At 48.6% G+C, this 25,551-nt stretch overlaps 1 protein-coding gene across 1 annotated transcript in view; it reads right to left on the bottom strand.

The window, feature by feature from the left end:
* SDK1 (sidekick cell adhesion molecule 1) overlaps positions 1-25,551 on the bottom strand; it is a 478,937-nt gene that overhangs the window by 46,163 nt on the left and 407,223 nt on the right. The window contains exons 30-35 of the mRNA XM_066640872.1: positions 23,333-23,534; positions 18,004-18,107; positions 15,308-15,378; positions 11,306-11,444; positions 10,322-10,381; positions 7,589-7,690 (exon numbers count right to left, since the gene is read on the bottom strand). Of these exons, the coding sequence (XP_066496969.1) occupies positions 7,589-7,690; positions 10,322-10,381; positions 11,306-11,444; positions 15,308-15,378; positions 18,004-18,107; positions 23,333-23,534 (678 nt within the window). The remainder of the gene's footprint in view (positions 1-7,588; positions 7,691-10,321; positions 10,382-11,305; positions 11,445-15,307; positions 15,379-18,003; positions 18,108-23,332; positions 23,535-25,551) is intronic.

The raw sequence follows: 25,551 nt of genomic DNA, 5'->3' as shown, positions 1-25,551 counted from the left end.
AGTGGCATAGCTATGCCATTTAGCACCTGGGGCACAATTTTTTACATGCCCCCCCCCGAAATGCCTTAGAAAGACACTTCCAGTTTTTGGCAAAACCTGAAAGTGCTTTTCTAAGGCTTCTAGCAGGCCTTCTGAGGTTCGGGAAGGCCATGCGTGGCCTCCCCAGGCCACAGAAAGGTACCCCCTGACACCCCCAGGCATGGCGCCTGAGGCAATTGAACCCCCAGTCCCCGTTTAGCTACACCACTGGGGCTGATGCAGCTAGATTGCTCTGAAGACAGGATGTTGGGCTAATGGCCTGAGGCAGGACATTCTCATACAAACCTGCACACTCAGTGGGGCTTATTTCTAAGTAGGCATGCCTAGGATTGCACTGTTGAAGAAGAATACGAGCAGCCCACGTAGTACAGAAACATCCTCTTCAGCATACAGGTTCAGGTGACAGCAAGCTTGCACAGTCAGAATCAATGCAATTAGTTAACTGACTCATTTCACCTGAGCTGTTTAACACGGCTGCCCTCCACTCCAGGGAACAGATTTTAGCATCAAAGACTATTAATCAGACGATGATTGAGAAGGGCAGAGTCCGATCACGCCACCACGACCTCCCTACAACAAGGAAATCCCATGGTAATTTGCCAGTTACATTTATGAGAACTTTTGATCATCACCTGGAGAGCCAGAATAGTTGGAAAAGGGGCTATTTGGACATAAAGAATTTCCCAATACAGAAAGGCACAAAAAGAAGAAAAAAAAAACTAGCCAGGCGAATTTAAGTAAATTTCCTAAACCAGATTAACCCAAACAAAAGTTGACTGTGTCCCATTGAATCTTAACCACACTGGTAAGTGTGATGGAGTAAGTGCCATTGATCAAAATGGGACATACGTCTGAGTAAACATTTATAGGTTTGTGCTGTGGCTATATGTCAAGCATGTTCAGCTCTTTGAGCATATAGGAAACACAGATATTTATTTGATTTCAATGGGCAAAGATTGGTTGTCAAGGTTCCAATCTGGCAAATGGTGGAGAGTCCAGCCATCAGTGGGGCAAAGCAGGTGAGACATCAAGGGGGCCGAGTGTGACCAAGTATCTAGAAACATCATTTTACTGTACTCATTAAATATGGAGTCGGAAAGCAGGGCACAAATGACAAAAAGGTTAACAACACTGTCGGTTTCAGCCATTTCAGCTTTCCTAACTACTTTGCCAAAGTAGCAACAGGAGTTATACCTATAAGACTATTCATCTGACTTCATTATTTTTTAAAAGCATACTAGCTGATGCTTTTTTTTTTTTTTTCCTGGCTGCAGCAGAAGCCCCCCAGATGCACATTTTACGAGTGGCCCTGGAAACTGTGATATGCTGAAGAGCAGGAAGCAAACCCATTTATATTTATATATGTGTTCAGAGAGAGAGAGAGAGAGAGAGAGAGAGAGAGAGAGAGCAAGGGCTGAACTGCGGGGAGTACTTATTGATGCTTGTTCAGATGCACAATTATGGTTCTATGGGAAATATATGGACAAACTCTGTCCTTAATACCACCTTCTACTTATTACGGTATGATTAATTGGAACAGTCCATCATGTTACGAATGGCTGGCAACTGCAGAGTTAACTGTGTGCTCACCTCTCCCATTAAAGCAAATGGAGCTGAAAAGCGCTTCACGGCATTCAGTTCCTTGTTGCCATTACTCCAGATGGATTCTTGGCACGTGTATCATCGTCAACTGGCATGGCCGCATCTCAATGCAAATCTGTGCACTTAACTCATTTGCTCACAGAGAGAGAGAGGAGGAGCAAGTGCGGAATTTTGGGAGGTCTGGAGAGGGAGAGATGGTCCATCTGCCTGGGCACTGCCCAGCCTGCCTAGTCGTGTCTCTCCAGGGTGTGTGACCTTCTTAGCCATACCTGGAGATGCTAGCAGGGATTGAAGCCAGGGATTTCCACTGGCAAAAGATAGCATATGCTCACACTAGCAAGTGGGTCTTGAAAGAGTGATCCAAGATAAGTTAGCTGACATGCCACCACCGAAGCTCTGGCCAAGAGAAGGCCCGGGAGGAAGACCAGCCAACCAGCCGCCTTGCAGCAGGCTGGAGGAGGTCAAGGGATGCTTCCGGACCCTTGTAAAGGCTCCTGAGGCAGGCAGACTTGCTAGTGGAGACCTGCTGGGTGAAGTTCACTTTCAACACCTCCCGCCCCCTCCTCTGCCACTGACCCCCCGCCCCCCCCCCCAGGAGCACAGAAGTAGATCCTGAGAGCAGCCCACAAAGAGGGATCAAACAATTCACATCCTCGGTAGCTGGCCTGCAACTTTCTCAGAAGTGTGCCCTTGGTGTTTTATTCACAGCTTCTCCAGTAATGACCTGCTTCGTGTTATACATCAATGCGCCTCCCACACAGGCAGTGAGGGCCAGTTGCTTTTCGCTCCCTGCACAGTTATTAAGACCTGTGCAATTCTGGCTTTATCCAAGGACTGCATTGGAGGGAAAGGGGCCAGAATACAGCCGCTTTGTTCTTAATATGATCCTTGCTCATTAAATTGCTGTTGATGACCAGCCTAATTGTTTTTATAGGAAAGAAAGAAGCCCTGCTTCTCTTGATCAGCACTAATTTCCTCTGAGAGAGACGGAGTTCACCTCCAAGTGCCATTAGGGGGAGCTCAAAGCGCTGCAATCTCCGCTTCCTGGTGCCTCTTCCCAGGAAATCAATGGGAAATTAGCATACAATTGTCCTGTTAGGCTGCAGCAGTATATGCCTTTCAAATGGCTAGTTTTCTACTCTTGCCCCTTCTGCCCTTTCTACAGAAAGCCCCCTTCCACCACTTCGTCATTTCTGACCATCTCCTTGAGATAGCTGAGGCTACAGGGAAGGATGACAAGCCAGAACATGGACAACAGCAATTCCCAAGCAAACTGCTGTGCCAGGAAGATGTGGGAAGAAGACAGCATATTAGTGACCAAGTGGAGGGACACCATTAGAAGAATGTTCCTCCCCAGTTGTGGCTTGCATTGCAAGCCCATTCATATCCTCCACTAAATGATGGATTTCCAAAGGGGATTAGACAGCTCCACAGAAGAGACAACTGTCAATGCTTCTGTATAGGTGAGGCCTCTTTATCTGTGGATTCGGTACCTGCAGATGTGACTCAGTGTGGGTGCCAGACCTGTACTGGAGGGCCCCACCTGACCTTCCGGATGCAACCGGACACACCTTCCAGATGCATCCAGGAGACTTTCTGAGGCCCACGGAGGCCACACATGGCCTCTTTGATCCTCAGAACATGTGTTGGAAAGACACGTCAGGTTTTTGCAAAAACTAGAAGTGCCTTTCGGACACTTCCAGGGACTTTCTGAGGCCAGTAGAGACCATGTGCAGCCTCCCCAAACCTCAGAATACCTCTGGACATGACCAAAAGGCACTGGTCATGTGCCCCCTGGAAGGGCTGGTTAAGATGAAGGGGGGCAGCTTTGGCTAATGCCTGTGGCTACAAATGCTGAGAAAAACATTTTGACCCCCTTCCATTGAATCCAGGCTCTGTGCTCACAGTGGGGTGGACTGCTCAGGTGGGGCGGGGGCTTGAAACCCTGGGCAGGCAAACACAGGGAGCCACTGAGCCTTCCTCCTGCCTCCCGGCACAACAAGCGGGGCACTTGGCTAAGAGTTCAACAAGGCGCCACTGTGCCGCTTGCGCTGTGCACCACACTGAGTTGTGGGGAGAGGAGCTTATGAGTAATATTAAGAGCTTAATGAGCTGTTAATGAGGCGCTCAGTCAGCTGCTTCAGCTTGCACTGTGAAACCAGAGGAAATTATCTCCTAGCTTCTCTTTTTTTGTCTTGCAAACAGAGAATTAAGGATGACAGATAAACCCATCCAACATACATCTCAATCTGGACATTATTTTCCTGCACATTGTTTGAAGATTTCCTGGTGGAAAATCACATTGCCCCGACAGAAGAATGTGGCGCTTTAAAAATGCTCCCCCCCCCCCATCAATGAGTTGTAGCATCCAGCAGGATGTCGGGTCAACAGGCTGGCATCATGACCCCCTTCTATGTACACCATCTGACCCTTACAGGACCACAACCAAATTGTGGTTTCTATGGAGGGTCCAGCAGGATTGCTATGCTGCCCACAGGGTCTACTTTTTGGAACAGATGGCTGCAGCAGTAAAAGCCCCCAAGCCCTGGCTGGAGGGCAGTGAGCCAATCACCCTGCTGAAGTCAAGCAGGGGCCTGCATGGGCTATTCCCTGGTAATACACCTTGCATCTCACCTGGACACTTTCCATTTGCTTCATTTCACTCTTTCCTGTTGTATTCAAAAGAGGGGAAACAACAACAACACTGACTCTTAACCAAAGCTGCAGTGTTGAACGTCTCATCTGCAATCCGATACGCAAAAGGAAATATAAACAAAGATATAGCAGCCCTGGAATAAGAGTGAAGTACAAATGCAATACTACCTGAAAGGGGGGGGAACACACACAGAGAGAGAGAGAGAGAGAGAGAGAGAGAGAGAGAGAGAGAGAGAGAGAGAGAGATTGGGCCTTCCTGATCCATGGGCTTAGCATCTGTGGATTTGAGCCTCCATGGATGCCAAGCCTGTGCTGCTGATGGCTCCTTGGACCCAACCAGAAGGCACTTCTGGTTTACTGCCTGATCTTTTCTGATTGCAGTATTCTCTCTCCCCTCGCCCTCGCCCTCCCCCCCCCGCCTGCAGAATGCATAATATCTCTGTCAAGGAGTGGGGTTAAAGAAGCTGAGGGAAGGGGCCTTGCTGAAGAAGGGCTGAAACCCTGTGAATCTGACTGACTTCAGTGGGATTTGAGCAGCTTGATTGTGCATAGGGTTTCAGCCAAAGGGCGTTCGTTACTGGACAGTTGGAGTAGGGCTAGGGGGAGAGAGAGAGAGTCAGCTGGAGGAGGGAGGGGGTACATGGCCAGTAAAAACCCTGCCAAAGGCGCCCACATTCCCAGGATTCCAGTTCCCTTCCTCCTTCCTTTACAAGGTTGAAAACAAATTTGGTGTTCTCAGAAAACACACATTTGTACTAGATCCACAGGCTCTGTGCTGTGCACACACACAGTGATATGCCCTGGTTGAAAGCAGGGATTAAAGAAGCTGCAATTACAGCATCTGGAGTTAACCCCCAGTTGGAACCAAGTCCAAACAGAACAGGTGTTTAAACGCAGCTCCCACTTTGATTTTCTTTGTCTGACACCCAAATGCTGCCAGAAGCCAATTTCTAGCCTCTGCCTTTCTGTTTCCAGCTAAGAAACCCTGAGCATGTCCTCTCAGTCTAGGGGCAGCCTGGCAGCATCCGTGAAGCACCTTCCTTTGATTCTGGTCTGCCCATTAACACCTGGATCCCCCCCGAAATCCAGGGCTGCTTCTGCTCCTCCAGCTGTCAGGAGAGAACAGGCTGCTGGGACGCACGACCAATGCTTCAGACACAGGTGGGGAAAACAGTTGATGGAAAATAAATCGGTTCAGTCGTTTCTGGGGACATATGCAGCCGGCGCCGGCAGGGGGGCATTGAGAAATAATTACAGTTAACAGTGGGAAAACAGGCTTGCTTTGGGCTCTAGTAGAACTTGACTAAAGAAACAAATCAAGGCTGTGTTGGAGGAGAAAGGACACCTCGGTGGCGGGACCTCTGCCTCGCTCCTTCCCTCCTATCACACTCAGCTCTCTCTTTACCCAATGAAAAGTGCACAGAGCAGAGGTTTGTGCAAGGATGACACAGCAAGTGTCAAGTAAGGAAGCTCCTTCCTCCATGTTCCTTCTCATTACTGAAGTTGCCATCAAAGCTGATTGTAACTTCTTTAAAAAATTCAAATGAGGGGGAAAGAAATTCCCAGCTGCATCAGCTCCAATTGAGCGTGAAGGTTGTCAGTGCCCCCGTCAGTTACAGCGAAGCGTGTCAGTCCTGTTGTCTCCTTCAAAATGGAGGACGTATCGCTTTGGTTGGCAAAGACGTTGTCTTGCTGCATGTCATGCCTCCCTCCCTCTCTTCCCTGGGCAAACCCACCTCTTGCAAACATCATGCCTTCTGTTCGACCAAAGTACATCTATGGGGTGACAGAGAAGCAGAAGAGCCTTAGCGTAGGGTCTCCTACTTGTTCAACTTCCCAAAAGAGAAGCTCGGAGGGCCCTGGGATCAGGTAGCAAGAAGCTGCCGTGTGGGCAGGCGGCTCCCTTGTGCTCAGCCAGGAGCAAATACAGCAAGGGTTCAGATTTATAACACTCGAAGGAAAACTGAAGGAAGAAGTGAAGCACTTAGCCCTCCAAGGGAAATACCCTGATAACCCTGTGGGTGTCCTTTGTGAAAATATGCATAGTTAGCACCCAGAGATCTCTGCCCAAGTTCTGTGAGGTTTATCTCCATGGTCATTTCTGCCAGACAGCTCCGCAGGAAGGCTGCACTAATGACAGCTCAATAGTCAGGACTGCCCCAAAGCACAGTTGCCCTGATTAATTTATGGCGTTTAAGGAAAAGATAACAGAACGTTGCAGCAATGCTGGAAATGAAAAGGTCAGGAAGAGCTAATAGCTTGTCCAAGGCCCAAGACATCTTGAATGTAATGAAACTGTAATGAAAATAATTCCAGAATTGGAAATGAAACCTTTGCATGTTAACTATGAAATCTCAGGGCAACAGGGGCGAAAGCAGATGGAGGCAAGTGAGTCGGAAGCACAGGCCAAACCCAGCTCAGTGACCTTCCCTCAATGTGCGGCAAGAGGAAGAACAAAATGCAGGGCAGTGTGTCTGAACGCACAATAGAAATGAGCTCACTCTGTGGGAAAGGAAGCCACGTTACAGCTCTGACTTAGCGTGCTGCTTTGTTCCGTGTCACATTGAAGCTGTGGCAGACATATCGGATGTGCCAACCCACACCCCAGAGAGAAGCCCACCATGGACCTCTCAGAGACTCTGGCTCCCTCCTTCAAAACCGCCACCTGCAAATGGAGTGGCCACTTCCATTCAACCCTCTGCATAAGGTGTGAGTCCCTGAGCCAAATACAGCTCCCCCCCGGCACCAAAACCCTGCCCCCTCCTGGTCACGGAACTCTCATTCAGCCACCTCCTCGACTTCGGAGACATCAACAGGCATTGCGCATGAACTCTCAAGCACATGGTTGCAAGCCACCAGGGCTGGAAATGTGCATTTTAAAAAATGCAGCAAAAATCAAGACTGTCAGCAACATGAATTCTGTCCCCAGTACCCCAATGGCTGCTTTTTCTGAGCTCCTCTGGAGTTGTCCATGCAGAATCCCAAATGTAAGAGGCCCCAACTATGGCCAAGTGGCTACAAAGCACCGTACTGGGATGTTTTTGTACAGCAGGTCATACCCCAGAAGGCAGAGACCATGTTTTGCTGGAATCTCATCCGCTTTTCATGCAGGACCAATCCCTGATATCTCAGTTAAATGGATTTTAGGACACAGGGCTGGGAAAGACCCTCCACGCTCCATCCAGAACCAATTGTTCTGATTCAACAGAAGGCAATGTCATGCATTCATTCTACAATTCCAGAGGTTCATTCAGACCGTGCTTTATAGGGCTTCCACAGCCAATTTACTTACCTGCTTCTCCGACAAAGACTTCAACAGGAGCACTGGCAGGGCTCTCCCCGACAATGTTATAGGCCGTCATTACCACTTCATATCTCTTGTACTTTTTCAGCTCTAGAAATGGCAAATAATTGGGTTACAAGCTAGCACTGTCTTTGACGCGGCACAAAAAAGTCCTCAATAGAGCATTAGAAATACAAGGAAACTGAAAAGCATCCAGTTAGCATTTACTGCATCATTCAGGATACATGCGAGGGAGGATTATGCTGGCTTTAAACCAATTTAACTGTCATGGCTTCCCAGGAAGAATCCTGAGAAATGTGTTTGGTGATGTTGAGAATTCTCTCCTAGCGACCCTTCATTTCCCTCAACAGCACAATATTTCCCAGAATTGTCTGGGGAGAGAAGAGGGCAACTGAAATAACCAGGGGCTTGGAGCAGGAAAGGCTAAAGTGTTTGGGGTTTTGTAATAAAAAAAAAAAGATATAACTATAGGAGGCATAATAGAGGTTCATAGAATTATGCATGCTACGGAGGAAGAGGGGACAGAGTAATCTATGAGAGCCAGGATGGTGTGGTAGTTCTGGTGATGGACTCAGAACTGGAAGATTCAGGTTCAAATTCCCGTTCAGCCATGAAATTTCCTGGGTGACCTTGGGCCAGTCAAACTCTCTCAGTCTCACCTACCTCACAGGGTTGTTGTGAGGATAAGAGGAGGGGAGGAACAACATACATTACTCTGAGCTCCTTGGAGGAAGGGTGGTGTAAAAATGTGAAAAATAATACATAAACCAGTTAAATGGCCTGCCAGCAGATCAGGCACTGACATGAGTCCTTTTTCGTGCAACACGCACTTTGCCGGTGGAAGATGTGGTGAGGGCCACTAGCTTGGATGGCTTTAAAGGAGAATTAAACACATCCACAGAAAAGAAGTTTATCAGCGGCTACTAGCCACAACAGAGAACTCATAACCCTTCCCCAGGGATCCAAAAATCAGGTCAATGGCAGGTTTCCTCTGAAATGGGTAAGGAGAGGAAGTCAGGCACCTGGAATTCTGGGGAGGGCTTCACATCTGGAATGGGAGGAAAAGGATAGGAGATCACCAGTGTGCACCTGGCCTCTGGGCAACCATTTCTGAGTGAAAAAGCCCAGGACCTGACACTGACGTAGACGAGAAGAAAGCGAGAGCAGGAAGGAATGGTGGAGAATGAAAATCCCTGGCTTCAGCTCAGTTAATAACTGGAAGCATGTCAGTAAAGAGGAGCAAATCCATGCACAATCCTTCAGAGTGGCTTGTGGATGCCTGCGGTTCTTGGATTTGCATATTCCAATCAAGCCTCTTATCTCACAGAGAATATTGATCATCTGGAGAGCCTACCAGCAGAATCCACTCTGGTGGCCAGGCTGGTAACATCATGAAATTGTGGGGCCTCATTCCGAAATTCTTCACTTGAAAATCAATCTTTCCACTACTTGCAAAAGTACACTTCAGCCAGAACACCGCTCTGGTTCACAGCAAGCCATCGTCTCAGTAAAGGTTCCTGGAGTCTAATAATGACAACCTTTCTAATTTCAGATTTCCTGAAGACTTTACAAGTATTCTGCCCACGTTTCTCGAGTCAAGCGTTTCCTGCCAATTTCAGGTAGACACACAGCTGATGGTATCTGATTTACAGCCTGAATTTTCTCAGCATAATAAATAAAACAATCTGATCTATTGTAGGAAACAGACATTTTTATGGGAATTTGAAACCCCTGCCAATTCAGATGTAAGGACGTTTGTTTTTGCTGTTATAAAGGACATGATCTATTTCTAAGTCAGTGTAGAGGGAAATGGCATTGGAGCATACCAGGGAATCGCCACCATCTAAAAAGGCTAAAGCAGCAGAGGGAGCAAAGAGTCGCACTGGCGCAATTTGTCCATGGAAGGTCATGAAGGCTGGGAGACAAGAGCTTTTAGAAGGATGGAGGGGGATATATGAGAAGAGTCTGAGCTCAGAACAGGGGTGGTGAAGAACAGGAGGGCTGAGCAAGCAGTGACTCAATCACCATCACACACACAAACCAGCACGAATCCCAGGAAAACAAGAACTAATTGGAACCTAGCGGTGTGTGTGCAACTGGGGGGTAGGGAATGCCTCAGGTGTGGTTGCTCTGCACAGCCTGTCCTCTAAAACCACACAGCACAATTCTTTGCCTCTCACAGACACACTTGTCCACATGCACCATGGACGGCTGCTGGACCAAAGACAGTTTCAGCGATTGCCAGCTTTTTGGGCTAACAGCCTCGGAAGCAAAGGGCCTTGGGCCTTTGGTCACAGGCAGCTCAGCACCCTGGACTTAACCCCATGCCTCCCAGAGGTCAGAGATAAATTTCCACAGAGGCCCATGTCTAGCTGGCCTGCTGGAAAACAAACCCCTGGGAAATATGAACCAAGCAAATCCTCACTTCCTATGTCAACAGACGCACCAATGAGGAAACGTGGGACTGTGCATGAGTAAATATGGCTCCACCAGTTGCAAGTTTCTTCCTCTTTTAACAAAAAATAGTTTTTTTAAAAAAAGACTTGTCTCCTTCTGCCATTGCATTCCTTTGTATTGCAAAGCAAAAGGAAATCAGGGAAGCTGCCCCCCCAGTTTAACTTTGTTCCCCCGGGGTTCAAGGCGAAGGGGCTACGGGGTCCACGTACACCTGCGGCCTGCAAAGAGCTACCCAACAGCACGTCTGGAGTTGCGCACACTTACGTGTTAATTCATAAGTTGTTAATACAGAGCTGCTGTTCACTGTCTTGAAGCTGCTTTGGGCTATTCAGAGTAAGCAAAGCAGAAAGTTGTTAAAGTGCAAGGAAACGGTTATTACAAATGATGAACAGCACAGACAGCAGGGCAATGATGCAGTGCGCGCATAGATGGCTTTCAGCTGGAGGACTGCACCTTGACAGGCAATAAAAGCCACATCACTTTCTAGATAACACGCCGAGAGACTGTCAGTCACCAGGGCGCGCAGGCTTCCCTCGCCACACAGAGAAGCAGGCAAACAGGCAATGGCAGGGAGTCTTGAATATCCTCTGAGTCACTGAGCAAACACCCATCGGACGGATAAATCTCCTCCAGGGCTGTCGTCCCCCCAGGATTCTGCGGCATTCTTAGCATTGGGAGTGGGGGAAATGCAAACAGAAAGTGCCCAGTCAGGATCCAAATCAGAGACACACAATGGGAGGATGCCCACAATCACCTCTTAGGAATCCACTGGTTTTACGTGGCAGCTTGTGAAGTGTTTGGGTACAGAGACAGTGCCTCCGATGGCAAGCCAAGTGATGACACAACTCCGCAGTAGGGACACGGCTTTCTCTCTTCCCTCGCCTTTTGCTGTCCCCTCCCAATCAATAAAACCATTAATCTGATTGACTGAGGAAGCTTGTTTGGGTCAACTGATTTACTGGTGATGTACCCCCAAAATGGAAACAGCAGAATGCCGGAAGCTGGAGAACGACTGGACCAGAGAAGAAGAAAAAAGGCCCACAAAGTCAGCCCCTAGGAAATCCCATAAATCCAGCCGCTAGATAGCAGGTACACTCCAGGCCTGTCCTATTTTCATTAACCATTTTTAACACCTGTCCTTTTGATGCTAAGCCCAAAAACTGCAGCCTCCTTTGTGAAGCTTCACCACTGAATAATGAGTGGATGGGAAATAATCGTATTGCATGCACAGGCCTGCGGGTTACTCACGTGTAAGCTCTGCCCGCAAAGCAGAAGGGTTCTTAACTGTCTTGGACTCTGGTCCTGGTCCGGTGCTTTCATACTCCAGCTCCCGGTAATAAATGCGATAGCCCAGCAAGAGCCCATTCAGGCTCTCAGCCTTCGGAGGCTGCAAGGAGGTTCCATTAAAAAAAAAATACAGTCAGATACGAGACATGCCCAGTAGTAGCCAATCAGATGTGCCACTTAAATATATGTACCATAAATATCTGTCAAGCCCAGCTGAACTTTCGAGTGAGGAAGTGAATTTCACAGAGCCCACCTCACTCCCGAATTGGCCTTTTCAGCCACACTAACGCTGTTCCAGAACCACCATTCAGAGCGCGATACCAGAGTCTTTCGGGACTGAAGGTTGCCAACGGTGACCCACGGTAGTGCTGCTCTGCCTGAATGGCCACATGTCGTCCAGGATCCCGAGGAAATAAGTCAGAAGGGAACTGACTATTCTGGGCCTACAATTCAAGCAATTGCTTGGGGACAAATTATGAGGCAGCACAAAATCCAACAGATGAAGTCCAGGACCCCTTCTGGGTGAGGGAAAGTATCTGGGACACAATCTGCAGCCATGATCTGGGGCATGACTTGAAGGTTCCATCTCACCATCGTGTGCACCATTGCATGGAACATAAGAACATGTTCAACTTGCATGTGCAAGTCTTAAACAGACTCATTAATTGCAGGCCCGTTTCTGGTCTCAACAGGGATGCTCGTACTTCAGTGAGGAACAGGGGAGCTTATCAACAATCCTGACTCTCCAAAAACCAGTTGGGGACAATCTTAAGGCCTCATGGACTCTTATAAATTGCTTGGTATGGTGTAACCTCATCTGCCTGACATCAAGTTTTGAAACAGCCTGGGAGTTCATTAGCAACTTGGATGAGAAGGAGGGTTATTTGCACGGGCTTCTTTTGATCAAGAGCAATGCAGGAGACATACGGCCAATTCAGTTAACCTCTGGTGTTGAATGATCGTGATCAGATTTGAGATTTCACAGTATCGCCCACATTCTCCTTTCTCACACATGTCCTCATTTGAGTACAACTCAAGTACAACTCAAGTACAAGGACAACTCAAGTACAACTCAAGTACAACTCAAGGACAAGGACAACTTCTGTTGTCCTTGTTGGTATAGCTGGTGGTAATTCATGACAGGGCCTTCTCTGTTGGGCACTGAGCCTGTGGAACTCCCTCCCACATGATGTTAGGACCTCTCTATTGGTGCTAGTGCTCTGTGAGACTTTAAACATGGTTCTTTTTCCACATGTCTTTAGGCAAATTTTTGCAGTTTAAAGTTGGGTCTCATCTGGTTATATCCGATCTGTTTTTATTTATCTGGCTATTAGTTTTGGTGGGATAGTTTGAAGTTAGTTATTGATTTGTTTGATTTGTCTTTTTAAGCAGGCGTAAACCGCTTTGGGTTTCTGATTGAGAAGGAAAGGCGGAGCATGAACATTTTCAAACACACACACGAAAGCCTCCTGACTCCGATTATCTCCCTATTACAGAGAGAGCAAGCTGGATTCTCTCTGGAGCCCAGATCTTCTCTTGGAATCAGAAGCTATTAAGATACCTGGCACAAAGCTGCCTCGGAGATAAACAGCCTGGGATGCTCTTTCCTCTTTGACTCGATAATCGTGTTTTTCCTCTGGAAAAGGTGCTTTGTGGAAAGGTCAGGGGCATCCAACTCTTATCTGTCTTTCATAGATGCAATGGATTACTCAGGATTTTCTATCTATCTCTAAGAGAGGTCCAGAGGTTCTGCAGAGGCAGGTTAAGTAATTATGAGTGGCAGCTAGGAAAGGCTCGCGACACAACAACAATTTGCTTATGTTGTGAAATGTGGACAAATGCTTTGGTTGACACAGCAAACTGAACAGAGTCAAGGTGAACTGCAATGCCACAAAGGACCCAGAAATTACAGGTCCAACCTTGTTAGACACTGATTTTTTATACATGGATTTGACACAACACGAATGGCAACTGCAAATGAGAATGAATATGCTGATCCCTGGAGAAGGGGAAAAATGCATCCCTTTAAAATCAGTTTAAAAAACTGAACAGTCCTTTAACAACAGCCTCCTTAATGAGAGAGAGAGAGAGAGAGAGAGAGAGAGAGAGAGAGAGAGAGAGAGAGAGAGAGAGAGAGAGGCAGCTGGCTGACAATCCATCAATCCTTCTCTCTCCAGCGGACCCCTTCCTTCCCCCTGAGCACGTGAAAGAAAGATACTTTGCATTGATGAAGGGAGGGACTGAGTAAAGCACCTTTGTAAGCACTTGGAGGGGGACTGATTGATGAATTGTCTTCTTAATGACTCTTATCTTACATCGCAAAGATCAGTAAGGCTGTTTTTAAATCACCAGAGCAAAGAAACTTTGTTTTTTAAATCGATTTGCTATAGTGCGTTTGTTGCCATCTGTGTGAGTGCTTGGAATGGAACCCACGCGAATAATGAGGCTCAACCTGTAGTCTCAAATGCTGGGACTTCCAAAAGTCTCCATTCATTGCAAGCTGGGTTTAAAACAATGAGCCAAGGAACTTAACGCAGCCACATCTAATTCCGTGTTGTGCAATTCCAAGCAAAGGACATAAACGTCACCCCATGCAGGGCAATCCACAGCACCTCCAATTCCGCCTCTGTTTTCAGAGCATTTAGCTGGAGCATGAGCATACTTTACATTTTTTTATTTGAAAACTACAGTGTGGTTAAATTGCCGAGCACCCAAATAACAGAAGCGTCGTAATGACATGTAATTGCCTTCAATTCCCTCAACGCGGCTCGGGTGCAACTATCCCATTAGGTTTTCAGGAAATAAAAAGCACCCAATTATCTAAACTACCACCTATTTCACATTCATTATCCACCCAAAATCTATCAGCGGAATCAACCTTTCTTCCAGCACACGCTCCGCATTGTCCGCTGTTCGCATTTCCATTGGTTCTGGGCTGTGATTGACGGAGAGGTGGGTCGCTGATTAATATCTACATGTGGCTCCTCGGGTAAAATCAGCCAACATGCTGCACACCGGTTCAGCATGTTGTAACTGAGAGCATTGTTGCTGTGTGAACAAGGCCTTCCTGGCATCTGCAGACTAGGCTGCGCTAAGAGACAGATCCAGGAAAATCTGCCGCAGTGACTCTCATGTAAATGGCAAACTATTCCCACCTGCCATGCTGTCTCAGGACAAATTTGCATGCGTGTAGGGCAGTGGTCCCCAAGTATTTTCAACTGGCAGCTCCCCTTTAGGGTTACAATCCTATACACTGCGTAGGGCAGCAGGATTTTCGCAAGGATTCCCAGGCTCCCCTGGCTGTTTTCCATGACTCCCTGGGGAACAGTGGCTCATAGTTTTGGGAACCACTGGTGTAAGGCATAAAGTGGGGAGGTCCTGAGACCAGGGCCCCTAGAGGTCAGGCTCCAGTGTCTTATCTTCTGCACCAGTTTCCACTACAAGCCCGGCAGACCAAGCTCAGTGCTTTAAGGGTGCCTCCCAGGCTACAGCGCCGGCCTGCCTGAGCATTCCCTCAGCTGACCTCCAAGGGTCAATCTCTGCCCACCAGGCCCTTTAAAGCACCTGCCCCAGAGCCTGCAACTCTGGCAACTTGTCTATTATCTACTGGGTGCGAAGTTCCTGCAATCTTGGATCCTGAACCATGCCTGGCTTTGGTTGTGCCCCATCTGCCATTCCACCTGGACTGACAGCCAACTTTTCTCTTGTCCCAGAGCCAGAGACTTGCCAAGGGCTGACAATGTGACACTGAGCCTTAACTTAGTGAGCCACTGCAGACCATGTGCACTCAGGATGTTCAGGAGGACGGAGGGGTGTGCAACATGGTGCTCTGCAATGCCACTGGGTTGGCCAGGCTGGTTGTCAATCCTGGGAGCAGAGTCTTCTGTCCCCTCCTGGTCAATAGAGCACTCTCTTCTGAGCTGACTTGATATCTTAAATTCAATTCTTTTGTATTCCACTAACCTGCCATTGCACGAGGACAGACGATGTGGTGTGTGGGGTCACTGATACGGAATTTGGTGGCTCAGCGGGCACTAAAGGAAAAAAGGAAGAAAGTAAAAGTGAGAAAGGAGCTGAAAAAATCCCCTCCATCAACGAGAGCTCCTTCCTGCTGTGTGTCATCTCCAAGGCACAACTGCACTGCCTAGTGGCACCAGAGCGAGTGAGCGAGCACTTCTCCCCCCCCCCACTGGAGGAGCCCTGCCATCTAAGCCTGCTTTCAGCGTCTATCCTACTTGTGCAGCAAAGGCACAGAATGTATCAGGGACAAAGCTGGAGAAGCTTATCAGGAGCTCCCAGCTCTCCACACTAAAATGCTCTACCGGCAGCACCGGGTTTGCTCAGCAAAATAAATCCTCTGAGTTTGCTGAGGAGGTGAGAAGCTTCTGCAGTTAATCACTTCTGCTGTGTGGAGGCCAGAGTGTGTTCTGGATTCTCTAAAACCCCAGCCCAAAGTGTGTTTGAAAAAAATAAATTAAAATTCATGGGAATGAGTTCCAGAACATCAGCTGTGCAAGTTTGCTGCAGGAATAAAAAGAAAATACAAGGCAAGACAACTAGTGGCACCTTAAAGATAAGGCCGGGATTCAAAAAGCAAGTGCTGGCACACCTCTGGACTTGCCAGAACCGGGGGGGGGGGCGGTTTCTGAGGTTTCTGTTGAGTCACAGACCACCCCTTTCCTGTGCAATATAGGAAGCTGCTTTGAAACGCCACTCAGTTGCCCTTGGCCAGGCTGCAGAGGGGTTGGGAGGTGAGAAACAGGCACCCACAGTCCCCTTGCCTGCAGGAAACTAGTTGTGTGGGTCTTTGGATCCTGGCCAGATTGATTCATTGTTGCTGCATTAGCATCCAGGTGACAACGAGACACCTTATCTCAGGAAAAAGTGAGCTCTTCTGGACCGAGATCAGGCACCCTTTTTGCACTGTTGATGAGCTCTGTGAATGAGGGAGAGAACTGGGGAGAGGAACCAAATGTGAACTGCAGCCGATATAGGTCTGAAAGCAAAGCTGATCTAAATTCAGCCTCATGTGTGACTCCATCTTGAAAACCGCACAAACTGAGACAATTGGGGTCCAGATACACACAATTCAGAGGCCCCAGGTGCCCACAGAAGAGGCAATCTACCTGTTGAGCTCAGGCTTCCTAGTGACGGGGGAACCCATCCACACTCTCTGGCTCCCTCTGAAAACCACTCAGGCGTTTAAACATTCCAAAAAGTCTGAAAGGGTGAAGCTTAGCCCCCCCCCACTATTGAGCCCCCTCAAGCAAAAAAGATTCAGAAGCACGTGAGGGAGGCCCCATTAGCAAGCTCTCCCTGGCACCTGCTGCCTTCTCCCCCGAGGCAGGGTAACGTGGGTGACTTTTTTAGTTTGCGGAAGGTAGGAAGATGATTTTGCAGGGAAGTCTGGGTAGTGGCAGGAGTGAGATAAGGACCCTGTTTTGAGTCAAGCTTAGCACAAAGGAGTTGGGGCCCATTCTGAATTGGGGTCATGCTTCTTGAGTGGGGAGAGCTCACATTCTGGAGTCTGCCCCATTCACAGCTGTGCAACCTCTCAAGTGCTTCCTTTTCCGATATTACATGGGGTGAGTTCTCACCGTGCCTCCCCCTCAAGGGCGAAACATCCTCTACCAGGTGCCAAGAACCTGGAATGAGGGATTCTGGAAGCCGGATCCAAGTGCCTGACTCTGTGCCCCTGGGGTGGATTGTCAGGTCATCAACCTGACATCCAGATGGTTTCTGGCTGGCCATACATTCAACCTTCTGGGTCAGTGGCCAGGAGGGTTTCGCCTGGCCTGCAAACCCTCCAATGCCGGACGAGCTCCTCACAGTGTGAACAATTCGCCACCCGGCTCTGCCTTGACTGCTGCACCTGCTACTCTGCTGAAGCCGCAGGCTCATCCTCTAGCCAAGCAAACACTCTCTCTGCTGAGTGCTTCCCTTGCCTTTCCGACCCCTGCCTGCCTCTCCAGCAACAACTAGCTTTTCCCCCCTCTCCCTGCTTCAGACCACCAGCCTTGACATACCCACAGGGCAGGCACAGCAGCTGTGTGAGCACACAGGGACACAATTACTCTGTGCCCTGGAACAGCGGTGCCAGCATCTCAGCTGGAACTGCCACTGTAAATGCTTCCTGCCTGTGCCATCTAGCAGGATCAAATGTTTATGTGCACAAGACATGAACACCCTCCTCTCCCACCCGCTCTCTCCATAAAGTTCAACCGTTTAGCACAACTGCAGCCTGGAAGTGGATCTGCAGTGAAAACAATGGCGGAAAGTTTTCCAAACACATGCTCAACTCTGCATTCATTTTTAATGCTCCTCAGTAAATTATTCCATTTCAGGAAAGATAATGGTTAGTTAGCACCAAACTTGGAAGACACTCAAACGGGGTTTAATTCTGTTTGAAGGCTCCTGACAGCAAGATTCATTATGGGAAGGCGCTGCAGGATAGTGGCCTATTAAAGGAGGCTAAACTGCGTTACTGCTCATGTCAATGCTAAGCCAACAAGGAGGGCTGCCTGCGTGCAATTCTCTGTTTTCAAGCCTGAAGCGGCACACCGCGATGGACATGACTGGAGAACGCGTCTCCGGGATTAATGTTAAACAGGCAGAGCAATGCTCGGTTTCCACCCCAGGCTGCCTGCTCTGGCCCTCACCATCCTGTAGAGTAGTCACCGCGTCCGTCTCCGCTCCGAAGTCACTGTCACCGATATCGTTGGTGGCTTTCAGACGCAGCTTGTAGGAGGTAAATGGGTTCAGCCTGTAAAACGGAACAGTGAATACAACAGAGGTCAGTTCTTTATCTTCCAGGAAGCTGCCTCACCTGCCAGCCTTGCAGGAAATTCTAAGCTCAGTTTGGGGCATCCACAATGTCTTCTCCGGAGCTTAGGCCACGTCTAAACCAGCGGCAGCAAGAGAGTCATGGAGACTTGTAGTGCTCACAGCCTCTCTTTCTGTCTTAAATACACCTGTCCAGTACTCAAAAACAGATACAGCTCAGGACTGAATTACCAATCCGAAAAGTACATCATGGGATTGGAGAGGCCATCTACAGCTGAACAGCAACAAAAGCCTAACTAGTCACTCAGTGGGCTTCATCTGATTTATCTGTGGCCACCATTCACGCGCCAAGTCTGTCTGTGTGTGGGCAAAACAGAAACCTCAGACCCTGCTTTGCATGTCAAGGGCCCCAGGTTCAGTCTCCAGCAGCTCTGGGCTCTATATTTCTGGCTACTGATTAAGCATCCTATTTTTTTTTTTTTTTTACTGCAGTTTCAGTTCAGTTCAGAATCCTTTATTGGCATATATAACACATACTAGACAAGAAAAATGAGTGATAACCTAAATGTATTCGTAGCCGAACTTCCTTCTACTCAGCTTCATCGTCTGCTGCAAGAAGACTACCACCGGACTGACATTCTCCATTGAGAAATCACTTAGCATACTGGAGATCTTAGCTGAATTGGACAACCCTCACTTGGTTCCCATCATAGAGTCCAGATGCCTTGAGGGTATCTTGGCATAGAGGGAGCAGTACAGAAACAAGTGAATGATGGTCTCAATACTATCTGATCCCAAGCACCAAGCGGTGACAGAATTTGGCCGGTGCACTCTGCTTCTCTTGAATTCTGATTTAAGTAGGAGAATTTCTAAAATTACTTTTGGAACCAGAAAGGAAACAAGCTTTTATGCTCCTTAAACTGGTTTGTACAGGTCCATCCTCTATCCACAGATGAATCTGACCCAACAGGGATGAAATCCACAGGTCCCAATGCACATTAGGAAGGTGTTCTGCCCAAGTATTCTGTCAGCTCTCAGAGCTTAAGAAGTCCTCAAAAGGCCTTAGAAAAAAAACAGAAATGCATTTCTAAGGCCCTGTGAGGCTTGGAGAGGCCATGTGCAGCCTCCCTGGGTCTCAGACCACCTCCCCAATATCCCAAACTGTTGATTCCTATGTCTGCAGTTTGAAACATCTGCAGGGGTTCCAAGAACTATGCACACACACGCAGATTGAAAATAGAAGTTGGAAGTCTGCTTTTCATTTTACTTATCCATTCAGGTGATAACATGAATGAACTGCTACCCGGGCACGCAACACAATGCTCTGCACAAAAGTCAGAAATTTTAAAAAATGGAACAGAATGTTGCTAACACATCAGTTGTGCTTCTGAAACAGAACTCAGTTTAACTCGGAACTTCAAGCCTAAGGCAAACATGACGTGCATCAGAGGCACCCCTGCAGTGTATCTGGAGCAGTTTCCCAAAGTTTGTTTGGGGGGGGGGGAGAACTTTGCAATAACTACCATGAGGGTCTCCATGCAATCCTGCAACGTTTGGCTAGGTGCAATCAGACATGCTTATTGTACCGTTCCTGTCATCGCGGCATCCACCCACACATTTCCAAGAGAATCTGTGCAACATTCTTTGCAGGTGATCAAAGACAACCCCCCATTGCCAGGTACTCAGGAGACATCACCAGATTGTCCAAGGGCAACCAAAGGACCAGAAGGGCAGCTGGCACAGGCTCCCTGGCCACAAGCCTCTTGGTTCATCTGCTGGACAGGGCTGCAGGAGTGCTGTTTTTCATCGGGGTTCCATTTCCAAGTAACGCTGTTACTCAGCTTATTTAACACAGACAGTGACAGGGGATTCCCTGCAGGTTTTCTGTGTACTCAGTGACTTTAAGATATGCAAAGACCCGACTTCCAGCTGAGGTGACTTCAGCAGAGCCTGCAGCACAGCCAGCGGGAGGCTCCCATTCCAGCCACTAACAAGGTCTTCTCGCATTCAGAGCCACACATAATAGGCTTAGCTAATTAATCGGTTAAAGCCAGTGCAAGGCATTGGTCCTGGAGGGCCAAATAGCAACACTGATGAAAGCACTGGGAACAGATGATTAAACACGCTGGGATAAAACGCTTTGCGATGGGCAGCGAGTTAAATAGCTCTGAGCAATCCCCACAGGGAAAATGCTCCTCGGGAAGGGGCAATAAATTGGTCTCTCAGTTCTTGGAATTACACAGTTATTACTGTGTTGATTCCAGCAATTAAGGCCTGGCCCATTCACACATGCATGTTTTGCAGCCATCACAATGGTGGAAATCGCAGGGGGAGCATCAATCCAATTTTGGCCTTCCATTTCTCTTTATGATCCTTGTACCCAAGAATGTCCGGGATCGTCTTCAAAGAGCAGACAAAGCAGCTGTGAGCAAATCCCAAGAGTCTGACAACAAGATGCAGCAGCTATTTGATCAACTCCTTTGACTATAGGAATAAAGAAGCTTTCAAGTTACAAAAAACTCTTCATCGACCAGGGAGGAAGAGCAGCCCGTTCTTAGCGACTTCAACAATGCAAGAGAAGTCACTTTGGCTAACGGTGTCTAAAGAGACTCACATTTCCTTGGTAAGAAAGAGTGAAAGATTTCTATGATTTTCTAAGCACCTGTGAGGGTCAGGAAGAGGCAAACCATGGTTAGCCTTTCAGGAGTTGGTCCCAGGGCTCAGGAAGATCAAATGCAGAACAGAATTGGGTTAGGGGAGGCAGGGCAGGGTGATTTGTTCCAGGAAAAACAAGATAGGGAAGGAGGAAAACAGGTGAACCTGCAAAAATGGAAACAGGAATTCATGGCAGAAAGCAAGCAAAAGGTCACCAGGAAAAGAAAGAGACTCAAGGATCTGTGGGTAGGTGTAGGACACTAGAGATCTGGCTTCAGTAGAGCCCAGTTGCTCTGGGGGATGGCCATAAACAGGCAGTCTCTCCTTGGGTCAGGAGGCTGGAGCCTCTTGCTATCACTCACATTTGTGCCCTGCACTTCTTCCATGGAGCTCAGGCAGTGGATGCGAATTGTTCCTTTTCATCCTCAGAAGAGCACTGTGAGGTATGTGAGGTTGCAAGCGACTGGCCCAGAGAGTCACTTGGATGAGTGGGTATTGAACCCAGGTCTCCCTGGGCCTAGTCCAATACGCTGATCTTTTCTGCTAGAAGGCTGGAGGCCATAAGGCCAAGAGGTGGCAGAGAAATTGAAAGTGGAATCGGTAACTCTTTCGGTCAGTAAGATTTGGGTTTGGGGACGGACCTTATCCATGTCCTGGAAGGGCCTGCTAGGAAGGAGGATGTCTCAAGGCACAGAGGCACACACTTTGCACGCGCAAGGCCCCTGGTTTAGTTCCTGGATTCAAAGCAGTGGGCTGGAAAAGTCTGCCCCAAGCCTCAGAGCACACGGCAGCCACTATTAACAGGCAAGGTGAACTCAACTACAAGGCTACAAGAGTGGGGAAAGGTAGTCGCGGCAGAGGCTCTCCTGTTGATGTTCTGTGCTCCAGGAATGTCCGCCATTTCTGCTCGCGAACATCGTCACCAGGGGGAGCAATGCCCTCCACCTGCAAATTTTCAGAACTGCAGCAAACAGTTCTTAATTTGATGCCAGGAGTCGACATCCCATCACCCTTGTCTTCTTTCCTAGCACGCCAACAGCATTTCAAAGCAGCCGCACCTCCTTTGTGGGGACGGGGGGACGGGACGAGCAGCAGCCGGCAAGTCTCCTTGCAGGTTCAGAGGGGGCTCCGGCAGCCGACGCTGCAAGAATTCTAATTCCAGCCCAATCTAATGAAAGCTGGAGAACACAGTTTAAACAGTGCGATCTTATCTCTCCATTCCTCAGTATGGCAATACAGATAAAATTGCCCTCATTTCATCTGAAAACAAGATAAGGAACTCTCAGAGACAGAATCTCAATGCATGGATGGGAATGAATTTCAACGACCGCCCCCCCAAAAGGAAACTTGGATTTTCCGGAGCGCTGCAAAGCTGAAGGGTTTGGGTCACAACCAAAAGACAAGAAAACATGAAAATTATTGAGGTGAAAGTAGTTGGAAAACCATTTCTTGGGGGTTAAAATCTTGCTTTCCACTCTTGACAAAGAGCTGCCCCTCAGAGAGTGACTGCGAACAGGGGCTGGCAGTGACAGCTCCTTCGCCACGAAACCCAAAAGGAGCAAAAAGGCTTTACAGAGCCATCCGGAGGCTGAACATGGATTTGCTAGAGAATCTCCTTCTCCTGATGACTTATCAGAGCCTTGCCTTACTCTGGCACCAGCAGCTTGACAGTCTTCTAGCTTGCCCACTTCTCTGCTGCCTTTGGTGGGGAAAGGAACAGGGATGCTGTCCAGCATTCCCACCCCCACTAGACACCATGCTCAGTGCCAATCATTAGTCCCCTCCCCAGGCAGCGGGATGGTTTGGCCAATGGGTCACTGGCTCAGCTGCCATCTTGGCATTGTACAGTATCCTTTGAGGTGGGCAGCAGCTGGCTTTGTTTCCAGGAAGGTCTCTGGTTGTATGTGGGGGGGGGGGGAGAGAAATCACTGCTATGGAAGGACCAGAATTCAACAAATGCACAACACAGAGACATAGCTAAGCTGTAGGTAGCAGTCAGGGAGAACCAAGACCAGGAGCCAGGAGTCAAAATTGGAGAACAAGCTCAGAGTCAGAACCAGTACAATTGCCTGGGCAAAGTCTCAGCCTGCATAGGAAGGATTTATAGATCTTCCAGATGAGGAGAGCCAATCTACCTGGAGGGGCAGAGTCACTCTGCACCTGGGACCCTGGCCACTGCCTGGAGAAAGGATCCTTGCTGGCTTGCCCCATGGAGCTGTGGGTGTCTCCTTTGAGCTCTGGCACCTCGTCTCACACACTCTTAGTTACCACCACAACACATCACTGGAATTATTCTGAATGAGACTCATGTTACGCAGACTATACAGCTTCCCTATTGTTGAACGATCCTGTTAGTTTTTACAGGTCTACTCTGCAGACAATTTCAGCCCAAGCATCTAGAAACATGGCTTCTGCACACAAGACCCTTTGTAGTAATGTCTTTGCCCCTCTCTCCACATTGGTCCAAGCCTCGTCAGTGCATTGGGGTCAGAAGACACACCCTGCACCAAAACGGGCTTCTGCGGTTTTCTGCTATGAAACGTGTGGTACCTGTCAATCGTGCAGGCGGTCGCTTCGTGACTGATGGAGGAGGAGTACGTTTGCCAGTCCCCATCTGGCAGCTCCTTCACCTGCACCGTGAAGTAGCGTATTGGAGAAGACCCATCGCTACCGGGAACCCAGTGCAGCTGTAAACTCCGGGAGGTCACTTCAGACTGGGGGACTCGCAGTTCCCTGGGAGGAGCTGGTCGTTCTGAAATGAGACACCAAGTCTTTGATCATGCTCAGAGGCAATGCCCGCAAGAGGGAACTTTGAAGCGTTGTTTCAAACACCACACTGTGTGGCCCGACTGTGCTTGTGGTGCAAATGCTGGAGCAGAGAGTTCTGCTCCGCTTGGAGCCATCTGCCTCCCCCCACCCACTTGTCAAAGTGTGTCTGGATGACTGTGCCCTTAGAAGAGTTGAAAAGCAGAGAGCAGACATGGTAATGGCTGCTGAGAGTGGAGCACACCTGTGCAATGCGCCAGTGATATCCAGGACAGAGAAACAAACACCCCGTGGCTGTGCTAGAGAGGGGCGCAAACACAGGAAAGAGAACTCCACACTTATAAAAGACCAAATTCTTCCAAAGTAAAGCCAATTCTGGCATCTTTCTACTTTACGCGTGTGTCGTGTGTGTTCTGTGAAAATATTCCATTATTTTTTTCATATCATGAAAGGGTTCTATTTTGCCATGTGGCCAGTAATAACAGGAGAAAATGAAGCCCCAGGCATTGTGGAGGCAGAACTGCCTTTTCCATGACCTCCTGGGCTTTCTGCCTCAAAGTCAGCCTGTTGAGATGCTCAGACATCAGACACCAACATCTCCCCATCCACAGCCTCTGCAGCTCCAGTCGCTTGTCAGATAAAGAAAGGAAAGGGAGATATTTAGAAGTCTGATGAACTGGTAGGAGGGCTTTGGGGGAGCACAAGGAGCGACAAATTCTTCTCCAGCTCAGATTTTGGAGGCTTCAACATCTTATCTCTGATTTGAGCTGGGCTTCAATGAGCATCCAAAGTTCTTTCCTGAACCAGGCTCAGGGAGGATCTTGCCAGCAACTCTGGAATCAAGGCCTGCTTATCCCTGCTCAGGTTCAACAGGGTACCCATGAGGTCACTTGTCCTCAGTCTGTGCTCCAAGTGGGTTGTGCTCCTGCCAAATTCAATAGAGTCCTGAGCCCCCTACAGCATCCCCCACCCGCATGCTGATGGTACCTTAACCAAGTGAAACCTGTGATGGGGGCGGTCCCTCAATTTTGCTTTCAGCACTGGAAGTGAATTTACGGTTCATTCACATCAAAATCAACTCCTGCTTTTCCCCAAAACCTTCTCTGTTTCTGCAGCTCAATTATTTTTAGAGGGAGGAGCCTTTCAGTTGTTGCAATTAGGAGACAGAAGCCCCTTGCCAATCCAGTGCAAATTGCCCGAGAGTTGGAGTATGTCCCCATCGATCTTCTCTCCACCCCTGATGTAGAGACACTGGAAAACAGTGACTGGCAACAGCTCCCAACAAATGTGTAAGTGGCAAAACAGACATATGTGAGAGTACAACGGCTTTCTCTCCTCTGTCCCCACAGAGCATGCGTCAGACACGAAGTAGCCCACACACCCCTTTCATCCCTTCTTACTTCCTAGGCAATCACCCTGCAGGCAGTCTTGTTGAATCAGCCAGTCTCACAGGGAGAGCTCTGGGGCAGCAAACGGTTAACCTGCAGGTACCACACGCGAATACAGATTGCACACCTGGCGCCATCTCTCAGTGCCCATCGATTTCAATAGAAAAACTCAATAGAGTGAGGAATAATTGTTTAATTGTTTATCATGGAGCGGATCGATCCTGATTAAAATGGGTGGCATGTAATAAAGCAGGCATCGATTAGCAATACTGCGGTGACTGCCTTTGTGAAGCCCATTCAGTTCGACTCCATCAAAGCCTGTTCCCATAAACGCACCCCTCTGGGCGCCAGATTCTCCTACAGCTCTGCGCAAGAGCCAGTTTGTGTTTGGGGTCTCTCCGCCTGTCGCCCTGCCCGCCCATGCTCTGTAAACATGTGCTTTGTAGCTCAGCGTCTCATGGGAAGCCGTCAGTTGCTCGCTGGTGCCAAAAGAATTGTACGCAATTAGCCTCTGAGAGTCCTCGACACGGAAGACGCCAGTTGTACGAGATGATGCGTGGGTCACCGGTGAAGTGCTGGGGTTATTCTACTGGAGGGAGCAAGTGCCTGGCAATG

The sequence above is a fragment of the Tiliqua scincoides genome, chromosome 13 (assembly GCF_035046505.1).
Source record: "Tiliqua scincoides isolate rTilSci1 chromosome 13, rTilSci1.hap2, whole genome shotgun sequence".
NCBI classification, from domain to species: domain Eukaryota; kingdom Metazoa; phylum Chordata; class Lepidosauria; order Squamata; family Scincidae; genus Tiliqua; species Tiliqua scincoides.
This window is presented reverse-complemented; position numbering and strand designations above follow the sequence as displayed.